The following is a 13,882-nucleotide window of genomic DNA, read 5'->3' as shown; positions in this document are numbered from 1 at the left end:
AGGATTCATATAAGAGATTTCATTATTTTAATAATTTATTTCAATAACTATATTTCAATTCTCATATAGCACATGTGAAAATTGATTTTATAAGAAGTGGTTACTTTTGGATACCAAAATACTATTCTTTTCAGCCAAAAAATCAGTAAAAAGGTCAACTGTATCGTAGGTACTTTAAACAATCTAATCATATGAGTAATTGGTGAAAGAGACAAAGTAAGGTTATATGTCTTTTCCTGAATCAAAATGAATTGAGTAATTGGTTGATATGACAGTGAACAAAAACAGACCATGAATTTTGATTATAAGAAGTGTAGTACCAGGATGTATGTAGGTATAGTTTCTGAGTTGGAAGAAGCTTCTAATGAATATTATATGAATTCATGAATGAACATTTTTAATTTATTTCGAAATTCACTCAAGGCTTTTTGAAGGATTCATGAATATATTTTGCTGAAAAAATCTACTGTATAAAAAAGAGATTAAATGATTCAATAATTTCTGGGGAAAATAACGATTATATCCCTAAGAATGTTAATATATTGGTGCCAGTTTAATGAAAAAATCGCAAATTAGCTTTACTATATTAATATTTCTTTTGGAACTATCTCTGAATAGGTAACCATGGCAATATTGTCTCATTTTTCACTGACTTTGATTTTTAAAACATAAAAGTTTAGGAGGGAATGGCTAACATATCTAGTAAATAGTTTCATTTCTGTTATTGATTAGTGTTAAATCACAAAGAGTCCATTCACGTGGCTTGGATACCCCTGTTACGCACCCTCTCTTCTCAGGAGAAAAAGTCTAAATGCTCTGAGCTTTAAATAAGGCATCTGCTGAGAAAAGATTTTGGTCAATGGATGTTGGGCAGATTTACAATAAATAATTCGCTTGTTACCCATAAGATTTTTCTCATCATAACTCATTACATCAAGCAAAATGTTAGTAATTTGTCAAATTCCATAAAAAATCTGTAATTAGGTTAGCTACATTTGCCTTGATTTCCAGCATTTTTCCTGGCAGATATAAATGCTTTTTGTTTGAGAAATGAAACATAAGCAGCTAATAATTCTGAAGATAACATGGCAACAAAATATGTAGAAATGCTACTTCTTTCATATTCATAAAAATACTACCGACCCCGATGATTGGAACTGGATTGTGTATCCATCAATATCACAATTCTTAATTTACAGTTTGTGTGCTGGATCAGGAGCCATATTCTTCATCATATAAGGGCAGACATGTTAGTTATCGATGGCACTGTTTACTTTATAATTATAAGATTAATAAAAGATGAACTTTATCCAATGAGACAGAATGATCACTCACTAGTTATGTGCTGGCAATTTTTGGGTCTTACCTACTTTTTAGTTTCAACAACTTCAAACCATGATGGTTATAAACTTAATGATTTGATTTCCCAGATCACTTTGGTCTTCGTAAAACATATCCTGTTTTAGAGTAAGGGACGTGAACTGAGCTTCAATACATCAGCCTTTGAGAATCTTCATGTTGAGCCACAAGTTCCATATTTGTCTCACGATGTTTCATTGTGGACATCTCACGACTGTTGTTGTTGCAATTTCTGAGAATTTCTTATCTATAGGAATTCTGTCGTCATAGAGAGTAGGTGCTTGAAGAATGATTCCAGCCGTCCCCACAAGGACAGCTAGCGTGAAGATCCACAGGAAAAGGCGATCCAAAACCATTGCCACGTACTTCCAGTCCTCTTTTACCTGTCAAAATAACATCACAGTTACATTAAGCGAAAGAAAATATGTATGCAGAATATCTAACAATACTTTGATCTCTTATTCTGACATAGCCATACCTGAACAGATTAATGAAACTTTGTGAGTTGGGGAGGTAACTTGGAAGATTTAACAAACCAGGGGTTCGAAGGGTTAGGAATGAAATTTTCCATTGTGGAAGAATCGAGCTTCATGAGCTACCCTGACCTCTAGTGAAACAATAAAAGAGTATGGAATTAAACTAGATAAAATGTGATGGTAAAATCTACCCCTTATTTTTTCTGTAGGAGTTGTATTCTACAAGTTTTAGTGCATATAAATCTTAAAATAAAAAAAATGCATATCAAGAATATAAAGTCAATGCTTGGTGTTAAATAGATGGGTTAGAAATAAATTATTTATTGAAAGGAAACATCTGCCATAGATGGTTAGAGTACTATCTGCAAAGTTGGGAGATCCCAGTTTTGAATCCATGTAAACGCAAATGATTTTTCGACTGTGAAAATTTCCCACGTTGTGTGCACTCATAGGTGACTCAGTAGAGGTTTACCGCTTGTTAGTCAAACCTTTTTTTCCCTACAGTTAGACTTCATCAAACATTATAGTATTCAAAGTTTGACTCGAGCCTTGGAACTATGGTGCATAAATGTAGCATAGCAACATTGTATATTGCGTTCCATACAGGGGCGGATCCAGGATTTTTTTCTGGGAGGGGCACAAGCAAGGCCGTATCCAGGATTTTGTTCTGGGTGGGGCACAAGGATACCTCGTAATACAAAACGAACGCAATGATAATGGGACCGTATTAAAAATCTTGCATATTTTTGAGGGTCTGGGGGGGGCACGTGCCCCCGTGCCCCCCCCCTGGATCCGCCTGTGGTTCCATATGCCACCATGAGCTCTAATATTTCATCATGAATCCATGGAGACAGAAGATGCTTTTGTGGCCAAATGGTTAATTTATGTATACTTATGTGTGTTCTAAGTCAATTTAACTTTTAGTGTTGATGAAATACCATGGAAATACAATTTACAAAAAAAATCCATACTTTAATATCTTCCATGACTCATAATCTACAACTCCTACAGAAAAAATGATGATGATTATTTTAAATAAAATATCATCCAGTTAAATTTCAACTAGTATTATTTCACTTAAAGGGCAAGGGACGGCCCCGAATGAGTTATATCGGACAGGTTATAAAGGATGTAAAAGAGAATAAATATGTAGCTATGAAGAGATTAGCGGATAGGAGAGAGAAATGAAGAGCTACGTCAAACCAATCTTAGGATTGTTGACTAATGATGATGATGATGATTTTTTCACTACGGTGTCCTAGTTATTCGAGAAAAACTTAAAGATAGTGACTTTTAGGGGGAGGGGGTTTCCCCCCACTCACCCTGGAGGCCAAAGGTTTTGGTGGGTTATTTGTGAGACTAGATTGTATCACTACGGAAAAAACTGCTTCTGTGTACATGATTTTTTCTTTTACTTGGCCATTTTTGATCCTGGTAAAATGATGATTAATGTGAAAGATTTTACAAAAATCCAAGGTGAGACCCATGTCTTATAAATTGCGAAGAAAAACACATGAACTTTCTTCTCACAATCAGATTTGTTTAGTTGTGAAGTTTGTCTACTTTTTGATGAGAATACTGAAGAAAACGTGAGTCATCCGTTTATTGCATAATATGTACCCATTAAATTCTGTAAGGCATTGTTTGAAAACCAACAGAAAAGTAAATTGTGGCCGCCGTCTCAGTTCGTGTTCGGAGGGAAACGGATCAAGGTGGCCACTCGCCTCTCTGCCTCAAACAACCCCTTCGGAATGAAGCGTAGGGGTGGGAGCGGATGTAATAGCCAGCGAAGGGGTCTTCCCTCGGTAGAATGCTGTTCTGCCTATGGACTGATTGGCGGGTCACGCGGCTGGCCGACTCTATTTGCCGGAATTCGGTCTCTTAGGCAACGTGTGAGGGCTAAGGGGAGCCCTTCGAGGATACAACGCACCGGGGCCGGGAACCAAGCCAGTGGCTCATACGCCCGATCACCCGGGGAGGGGGAGGAGAGGAAGGGAAAAGGAAAGAGGCGCCGCCGCGATCGGAGCCCGACGACGCCTTTGGGAGAGGAAAGGTGCGGAAGGAACGGGATAGGGAAAAACAAAAGGTCTCTTAGGCAGTCGGACACGTCCGGAAATATTCGTGAAATACATTCGGGATATGCCCTCTATATCTCTCGCACACTCTCAAAGAGGCGACCGTAGCCAGTGGCGCAGCGAGGGGGGTTTTGGGGGGTTAAAACACCCCCAGAGCTAAGAGAAATTTTTAAGTTTAACCCATTTTACTTAATTGGATTGATATCACTAATAGAATAGTGTAAGGATTAATAAAATATATTTCAGAAAGCCGTAGAACTCACCATTTTGAACCATTTACCTTCAAATTCCGCAATTTACTAATCTCGCACCTACCCCTTATCCTGGTGGGTGTACTATATCCCCACACACCCCGGTATTAATTGCACCTAAACCCCCCCCAGCCATGATTCCTAGCTGCGCCCCTGACCGTAGCACCATAGAGAGTTCTTCCTCCCGACCGCTTTCATGTCTCAGGTGTATCTGTTGCGTCTCTAGCTCTTGAGGACGCAATTTTTTTGTATTTTTTGTGCAAAAATTTCGCTTTTCCGGGGATTTTGATACCCGCTGAATGCGATTACGGCTTACTATCGCACCAATCGCGTAAGTTTTTCGATAATTTTGACTCATAACCATGAAAAATTTATCATAAGGTGCTCATATCGTTCGTAAACATGTTTAAGGGTTACTGAAATCAATTATTACCTCAAAATAGATCAGTGGCGAACGAAACGAGTTTTTGACGTGACAAATTTCAATGAACTCCTGGGATGCATATGACTTAGAAATTAGCCCTCCAATCAAAGATAGCTAATCTATGAAACTACCTCTCCTATTCACAATAGGTAGGTACTCAAAATGACAACTGCAAAACACACCTATCCTTGCCGCTATCACATGGCTATGACTGCCGCGCTTCCGTCTTCAATCGGTTGATTGCCCAAGTGCACTCGCAACGTCTTGAGCCGAATTTTTGCGAGTGCTCTGCGGCGTGCTAGGTGGCAGGTGATGGGTGGTAGCTGAGCTTTTTTAAGGTTGAAGTTCGCCTCTTTAGATTTTGTTTGCACGTAACCGATTCTCGTGATACTTTTTAATAGGGCGCTGTTAAAAAGGCAATGATGACGTCGGTTTTTTTAAAATATAAGACAATAAAACGAAAATTATGCCAGTATAGTATGGAAGGGGGAAAACGCTTGTCACCTTCGCGAGGAAATTGGCAATGCAAAACTTGCCATGCAATGACTGAAATTTTATCTCTCGTATTTGGAGGTGGTAATGTAGCACTTCTTAAGGAGTTACTTAGTCGTGCTTTGGGTATACAGCAGATGAAGCTATGCCCTTTCGAAGTGCAGTGCTAGAACAGGGGTGCCGACTTACAAAAAATATTGGGGGGCCCAAACCGGGGACCTTGCCCAGGTAAATTTTATAAGTAGAGAATTTTAAGTTTTTTTAAGCATTTTAGAAGAATCATATGATCACCATTAAAACCCTGATCACTCCAATCTCGATATCTGGACACTCCAGGGAAAATAGACAAGCCTGACACATTTTTTCCTCACATCTGTAACGAATTTTCGGGGGGGCTCGGGCCCCCTCAGGCCTCATGGAGTCGGTGCCACTGTGTTACAATTTTGATGCATTGAGAATGAGAAATTCCCATTCCTTTTCTCTGACTCTCGCTGGCTTTCCCGTCCACTCCGCCCTCGTTCTCCCATGGTAGCACGGTGTCGTAGCTGCTACGCACCTTGGTCGACTCCTCGAGCATCTTGGTGTGCTCGGCGATGAATCGCACGCAGAAGCACGACTTGTGCACCTCGGGCGGGCAGTGCGTGTGCGGGAAGGCGGGGTTGCGCAGGATGGGGCTCTTGTCCTCGTCGCCGTCGTCCTCGGCGTCGCCGCCGCCTCCGGCGCGGGGGCAGGGCGTCGCGGCGCGGGCCGCCGCCGTCGCCGAGGCCGTCACACGCTTGGCCGCCGCCGCCGCGTCCCGGTCCTCCTCGTCCTCCTCCGCCCCCAGCAGCAGCACGCCGCCCCCCGCCGCCCCTCCGCCGTCCTCCTCCCCGTCCTCCTCCTCGTCCGGCGGCAGCGGGGAGGCGAGATGCGAGATTGAGCCGAGGGGGCCGTGGATCTGGCAACTGCCCGAGAAGGGACCGCTGCCCGCGCCCTCGGGCAACCTGATCCACATAGAATGAGAGAGAGAGAGCCAATCACGTCTTTTCATCCATCGTCTCTCCCTTCAGATCCACAGATACATTGGTCTCTAGGATTAAAATCACCGTGAAAAAATCAGAGAGCCTTTTTAGGCTTAATATCGTGGAATTATCACATATTAATGAAGTCACTGGCAATTTTCTAAAAATAATTCTATCTTACGACCGGCCTCGATACATTTTGTGTTATAATCAGGTGACTTCATCTCAAACATTCCGTTTAAATACTCTAAAGGTTAAGCAATTAGGGGAAGAGGCTGAAGGGTTACTTCCCCTATAGGGTGACAAATGCTTTAAGGTGAAGTCAATTCGAAATATATTGAAACCGGTGGTGAGATTAAAACAATTTGTGAAAAATTGCTGGTGACCTATGTATAATAAATATGAGGAAAAGCAATTTGAATTATGGGCTATTTGAAGCCTCCCGATTACCAATGTTGTTCATGACTCTAATCCAGGTGATTGCGAACATTCTTTGCTTTACCGTCCCCGAGGGGGTGACTCACCCGGCGGCGAGGGGCGGGAGGGTGGGCCGGTGGTCGCGCGCCGTCCGCAGCCGTGGAGTGCCCCTGGGCGTGGCGATGTGTGCCAGGTGGTGGTGCGGCGTGTGGTGGTGCAGGGCGGCGGGGCCCAGCGCCTGCGGTATGCTCGAGTGGTGCACGAGGAGCGGGGGCGAGGCCCTCTGCCCCCATGCCCCCGGCCAGTCCAGGTAGCCCTTGGGCGCCGCCTCCTCCGACGCCTCCACAGGCGCCGTCGCCTGGTAGGGGTAGTAACAAGGCCGCACCTCCGTCCCGCCGCGCACCGTCCGCAGAACGACGCGCCCGGACCCGTACCGGGCCGCCGCCGCATCCGCCGACGACGTGCAGCAAGCGAACATGGTGCTGGAGAGTGTAAAATGAAGTACCTGGGAGTTACGATAACCTCGATCCTCACGTGGGGAACACATATAAAGAATATTTGCGGCATAGCCCTGAAGAAATTAGGATTCGTCAATCGTATCGTGGGAAGATTTTCGGATGAGAAAGTAAAAAAAAGGTGCTATTTCGCTATCATCCGACCGCACCTTGAATATGCAGCGAGCATATGGGATCCGGTGCAGAAAGACTTAATCCGCGAACTGAATAAAATACAAAGGAAAGCTGCGCGTTTCGTCAAAAGCTGCTACGGGCGTACAGACAGTGTTACCCAGATGTTAAGCGAATTAGGCTGGGACCCGCTGGAGACTCGGAGGCTGCGCACTAGGCTTAGATTGCTTGAACAATTGAGAATGGATATCTTTAAGAGCGACACAGAAAACATAATATTAGAGGCACACTATATTTCCAGGTCCGATAGAGGCAATGAATTAAGGGAGACGTTTTGCCGAACGGATAGATATGGGAATTCGTTTTTCCCCCGAACCATAAAGGACTTTAATAAACGATAGTCCCAACTTCGTTAGAGCACTTCATTTTTTTAGCTGTAAACGGCTGGTGTCCTAACATCCCCTGCCACACGCCTTTTAGGCGGCTTGCGGGATGTTATGTAGATGTAGATGAAGGGTTGCGGGGAAAGATTCTGAAGTCACGCACTGCTTGTCTCACCCATGTCGCATCACCATCTTCACTACATTAGACACACCGTTAAGCCCGAGAAACTTCAACAATGCCTTCCGTTCATCTATCAGTGAACAGATTTTTTTGTTTTTCTTTCATTTTTTTCGGTAATTATTTCGGCACTGTTTAGTGAGTTTACTTTTTAATCACTTTGAAGGAGTGAAATGCAATTTTACTTAGTAAGAGTGTAAAATGACAGAAAGTTCAACAAAACTTCAAATTTTCCATTATTGTGTTTGAGTAATTTTTTGTTGTGGTAAATTTCAACAGTTTCTGGTGCTATTTAGTGAAATTCCGCCATGATGAGAGTAACCTTTGCAATATTTTAAATCAACCTGAATCCATGGAATTAACCTTGATAATATCGCAGTAAGTAAGCAAAACCGATCGGGTTAATAAACATTGGTGTGAAATATAAAGAAGTTATTATTGCTCCCATCGAGGTGAATTCATTACTTCACTTCTCGGTGCTTCTAAAATGTATTTTCTAGAAAAAATTTGCGTTACTCAAATTCCATATTTCAATGTGCTTCATTCAACAATTAGTTCACAGATTTTTTTCTGCCATTTTTGTCAATTTTTTCAGGTAATTTCGGAATCTCGGAACAGAGCATAAGTTTCATTTTTAATCACTTTGAAGGAGTGAAATTCATTTTATCTATTAAGTGTCTAAAATGATGGAAAACAGACGCGAACTATTTGTTACGCGGAGCGGGCATCATTTGCAGTAAGTTCTCCAAATAAGGCCCAGTTGTAAAGATGAGAATTTTTTAGTCATATAGAAAAATATGCAATTCAACTGATCCTGAACGGTAAATGTTTTATTAGTGTAGATATTCTGTGATATAATGTGTTTACCCAAAAGAAAAAACATATAAAATAATAAAACATCAGGGGAGCATAATTTGGTTTTGACACATTATGTTCATCACAAAAATTCAAAATTGATCACAATAAATGAAGCAGATACCGAACGGGAAAAATTCAGTTGCTAAGTCACTTGATTCAGCTGGAAAGCCTTTGCAAGTTCTCACCCATACCTTGAGGTTTCGAATTGGTATTGTGGTCTCCGCATGACAAGCAGTCTGGGCAGTATGTGGATGAAGACCCGCTTCACCCAAGGCGCCATTTTGTGCGTCTGCGGAGACCGGAAGTGGACATTGAGCACCACCACCGTCACGCATATACTGCACCAGTAAGGAAAGACATTTTGGAATCAGAAAGAGAAGTCAAATCACAAATGATTCAATAAATTGAAATCCTGACTATAAAATTGAAAAGAAGGAAATCTAGGGATAGGCGATGAATGATCGAAGACATGAGCAAATTCATGAAGAGGCATAACAACGAAAAGATGATGAATTGCCTTCCAGGTTGGTGGCTTCATTTATACCAATCACTCACCGACTGACTCCATTATCAATGCTATGAGTGTCAAACCTCTGGCAGAAACGAAATTGCTGACCCAATAGATAATCCTTAATTCAAGAAATTATTATAAAAAAATCAGATGTCAAGAAATTATGAATGCACTTTTAGGAACTCCACCATCAAGATGATGCATACTTTGCAGTAGGCTGGCTGCATTAGGTCTTTTCTGGTGACGAATTTTTCATTTAAAACCTATCATTCTATAGATGTCATGCTGAAATTTTCAGGGTAGGTGGAGTAGTTAACATATACTTGTATCTAAAATATTTACATCCGAGAAGTTACTGAGGTTAAATTTTCAAATTTGAGAAGCAGGTAAATGTTGACTAGGATATGCTTCATGTACCTTGAAAATTTCAGGACAATACTCTTAAGTTTTTAGGTAGTAATCCTCAGTAAAAATACTTTTCCAATAGGAGGTGGCCGTGCTCGTAAGATGCATGTTATTTGATCTGTCAGAGCCTGCGATTTAAGATGTTAATGGTCCTCATCTCCAATATTCATGCATTTGTTCCTTTTCTTTCGTCTCTTCTCTCCGTCGCTGCATCGCAAGCGCAATCTTCCACGTTCAATGCAATCCTTATCCATTATTTGGTGTTGGTGGTCGTGATGTTTCTCCAGTTATCTTCGAAGTGTCAACAAATCATCATCTCAACCGCCCGTCCTCACCCACGCCACATCCCTGAGCCAGGCGTGGGTGCTTCCACGTTAAACTGTCCCTAGATCTCGGAGGACGGATTCACCCGTCTCTGCCAAGCATTGAAATCCCCAAGTATTAGCGAAGGCCTAGTGCCTTTTGTTCGATACTATGTACGCGTCTTCAAACCGATTTGTCCAAGGGTGGTTATTTATTTATTTATTATGTTTAATGTGCGCCCAACATATACATAGTTATAGGGCGAACAATACAAGAATATGATTACAAAAAAATTGAAAATAAATTGGTCAAAGTCACAAAATAGTAACAATCATGATAACAAATGCTGAAAAATATTAACTAAATACTATCACAGTCGCGAAACATATTCTTAACATCTTTTACAAAGCAGTATTTCTTTTGATACAAGTCTAGATCGTTGAAATTTTTGTTATATAGTACACAAATCCTTCGTATTGGAACAATAATTTGTTTTAACCTTTGATATGTAAAATGCTCTTTTAAACCGGCTATTAACATTTGGAACTATTATTTTTATTTCCTTCAGTAACTCATAACATAGGCCCTTATTGATGATATCATGTAGAAAAAGCAGATCGTTTATGATTCTTCTATTTTGCAGGGAATGTAGACCAAACACTCTTAACATATCACTATAACAAACATAATTTTCGAAAAGCGGATACACATGATATAATACAAAATATAGAAAGCTTAAAAATCTCTTTTGAACCTGGTCTAGCATTACAATATGTTTCTTTAAATAGGGATTCCAAATAACTGACCCATATTCCAACTTACTTCTTACATAAGAGTAATACAATGTCTTAAGTACCATCTCAGAGTCAAAATATTTACGTAAATAAAATGAGAACGCGTAAAGATAGTGGACTGTATTATCTAAAGAAAGGTTCAAATCACAGGATAGATATTTCTCGGCTGATGCCACGCCAAACATTGCCTCCCCTGTCTCTGTCTATGAGCGTGCGGACCTCGCACCATGTCTACTCACCCAGGGCCTCCCCAAAGGCCCCATCGAAGGCCCCCACCCCAGGCCCCCCACCCAAACATCCATCATCTCAACCTCCCTAACCCCAACCCTAAGGTCCAAACACTTTTCTCATTGATTTGTCAAGTACCATATCTACCACTAATAGATAGACCAATTGGAGAGAAGAAATGGAGATTAGAGTGATGGATTGAAGTGCTAAGGAAAGAGGATATTTTTTGCAAGATAAGAGGCAGGAAAAGCAGTGGAAGAATCTCGCGCCGTTATTTGAGGTGACGCGAGCCACAACTAGTGAAACCAGATATGATCCCTCTGGAGAAAGGAAAGACCGACATATGGTAGTGATAGCCCAGTGAGTTTTCTCAAGATAGGCAAAACCACTATACATCAAGAGAAAAATCCACGGTTGCATTAAAAGTCGCTTTCACCGTTAGTTCTGAATGGCTTAAACTTATTCATCAGTCCAATTATTACTAGATAAGTAGATTAACCTGAGGGAAATAGATACAAATAAACGCTATTTTTCCTTTTGAAAGTAAAAAAAACACTCTGTGGCTACCAATTTTGGGTGCATTCATTTGTAAGATTGCTGCTTTACTTCAATTGTGTCATATTGAATCCGTCTCATATCTAACTGCATTTGATTTAATTATTTTTTCTTTTATCGGCATAAAAGCCAAGACATGTCGATGCTGAAGCTATTCGAAGAGTTGTGTGACTTTCCTTCCGCAGTTCACAATCAGCGGGAGAATTGATTGAGATAACGTTTTTAATGAGACTTTAAAGCACCTTAAACTGACAACTTATGCTCACGAATGGCAGAGCGTGTGGTGTACGGAGGACGCGCAGTTTCCCTCTGAGCGCAGCGCCCGCCTGTTGCTCACATTGCGGTTTTGTAGAGCAATCGAAGGGTTGAAAAATAAGCGCTAGCACATAATATGTTTAATTTAAAGCTGTCTGGAAAGCGAAGTTAAGTGTCCGTATGGGGTTGGAGGGATGAGACTCACCTGATGGAGACGAGGATCATGGCGAAGATGAGGTACTTGCCGAGGAGCGGGACGACGAGGGACGTGGGCGGGATGATCTCGACAACCAGCAGGAAGAACACATGGAGGCTAATGAGGATGGAGATGGAGAGCGTCACCTGGCGACGAAAGAAAAGGCACTTGGCAAGCAAATACGACATTGCAGAGACCTTAAAGCCTGAATCACACGATCATTTTCTTTCGTCGCGAACAGTGATCAATAGAGCGATCGCTTTTCGCGACGGGAATAGCGATCGCTCTAGTGATAATTTTTCTGAATCACACGGTCCCTCCCGCCGTCGCTTTTCGCATCACTTTCGATATCACAGTTCGTTGTCACAGGACCCGCATAACGAAAATATATCCTTTAAGCCACGAAAAATTCACCGGGGAAGAAAGCGCCTTAAGAAAGCTTAATTGCTAACACCTTTGTGTGAAGTCTACCGGTTCAGATCGTTGTATATCACCAAATGTTCTGACTGATGAATCGTTCATCGTTATGAGAGCGAATAGGCTTGAGTGAATAAAACATGTGATGAGAATTGCATAGACCAGGCAGTAAACTGAGAGACCAGCTGGAGAAGGCGAAAGACCTCGTGGGCCTAATGACTCCTGGCGTACACCAGATTTCCCGCGAATGCGGCAAAATCCACGTGGGGGAGACTGATAGAATGATAGAAACCAGGCTGTAGGAGGATCGGAGGAATTTTAGATTTGGACAGTCAGAAAAACGAATGCATTGCAATGCATGGAATCCCTTTAAAAGGGTGTAGGTATGATAGAAATCCTCCTCTTCATCCGATTTCACAAGATATATACGTCCGATTGGGAGTAACCTCACTGTTTATAATTACATCTCAACGGTTTTTTACTCGCTCAAACTTATTCATTCAACCTGATGACGATGGATGAGCCATCCCCTGAAACTCTGGTGATATCAAATGGTTTAAATCGTTGAATTACCCGAGGAGACTTGAGGAAATAATTCACCGGTAAAAATTTACGTCAGCTAATACCTTGTACAATGCCTAAATTCTGATACAATTGAAGATTCGGCGCGAATTTGAGTTGGTAAGTTACGACGCGGCACTAATACGCCATCCTCTATTACTATTTCAAGTTTGATTCAAGTTGAAGCAGACATATTTCCCTCTGTGGAATATTTGCTCTGAGAAGCGTATGCCAGGAGTTCAAGTAATTACTATAAATAAAATATTCGACGCATACATTTTTGCGAAAAGCTCCTGTGAAGCTTTATTACTGACGAAAGGTTTTAACGAAAAGATACCATGAATTTAAACTATTATATTTTTTTAGGTTAAAAACGTTTAAGAATAATATACAACAGTGTTTATAACTCTTAATATTTAAATAGCTTTGGAGATAATACATAATTTTTTACACGATTAATTGATCCGATACATGATTTTTTATACATAGCTTATCTATAGCCTTGTTTATATGTATATGCAGCTATTTTTTCTTATGTGAATTGCCCTTTGAATAAAAAAGCCATTTTCCAATTTTGTTGGTGGGAAAATTATAAACCAATATCAAAGCATTTGGTTACATTTAAAAGCTATTTTAGTCCCTAAGTAATACCTCTGTTATGGTACTTACCGTGTGTATACTCATTCACATAAATTGTATTTTACGTCTCATATTTCTATTATAAATTAAATAACAATAAATTAAAGATTAAATAGGCCAAACAGTGTCCCTAGTTCAACTAGTGCAACGAGCATCAAAAATTATCTGCGAGAACCTGCCTTCCACGAACAATAATGCTGCCTGCATCAAGATCTGAACCACCAAAACCGGAGAGGTAAGTAGTGGGATGTAGGCGATAAAAATTACGCTTCGATATAATATTTCTGCACGTTACTTTGAGCAAGACGTTTCGCTAAAATTTAATCTTGTGCGGTTTATTCTAATTCATTTTCTGGTGCCTAAATTCTGTTGGGTTTCTCGAATTTTTCGTATGAAGAGGTTTTTGAGTTTTCTTTTCGTTTGTTAACGTAATCAGGTAGGCCCACCGATGGAGATAACCTTCCCAAAGCCCAACGAT

At 41.0% G+C, this 13,882-nt stretch overlaps 1 protein-coding gene across 1 annotated transcript in view; it reads right to left on the bottom strand.

Moving 5' to 3' along the window:
• Nucleotides 1–10: 10 nt before the first annotated feature.
• LOC124172779 (acetylcholine receptor subunit alpha-like) overlaps nucleotides 11–13,882 on the bottom strand; it is a 463,254-nt gene continuing 449,382 nt past the window's right edge. The window contains exons 7-11 of the mRNA XM_046552276.1: nucleotides 11,797–11,933; nucleotides 8,732–8,878; nucleotides 6,603–6,977; nucleotides 5,634–6,060; nucleotides 11–1,742 (exon numbers count right to left, since the gene is read on the bottom strand). Of these exons, the coding sequence (XP_046408232.1) occupies nucleotides 1,554–1,742; nucleotides 5,634–6,060; nucleotides 6,603–6,977; nucleotides 8,732–8,878; nucleotides 11,797–11,933 (1,275 nt within the window). The 3' untranslated portion in view covers nucleotides 11–1,553. The remainder of the gene's footprint in view (nucleotides 1,743–5,633; nucleotides 6,061–6,602; nucleotides 6,978–8,731; nucleotides 8,879–11,796; nucleotides 11,934–13,882) is intronic.

Source organism: Ischnura elegans, chromosome 1 (genome assembly GCF_921293095.1).
Source record: "Ischnura elegans chromosome 1, ioIscEleg1.1, whole genome shotgun sequence".
Taxonomy (NCBI): domain Eukaryota; kingdom Metazoa; phylum Arthropoda; class Insecta; order Odonata; family Coenagrionidae; genus Ischnura; species Ischnura elegans.
The sequence above is the reverse complement of the archived record's forward strand: the minus strand, read 5'-3'. Positions and strand labels throughout refer to the sequence as shown.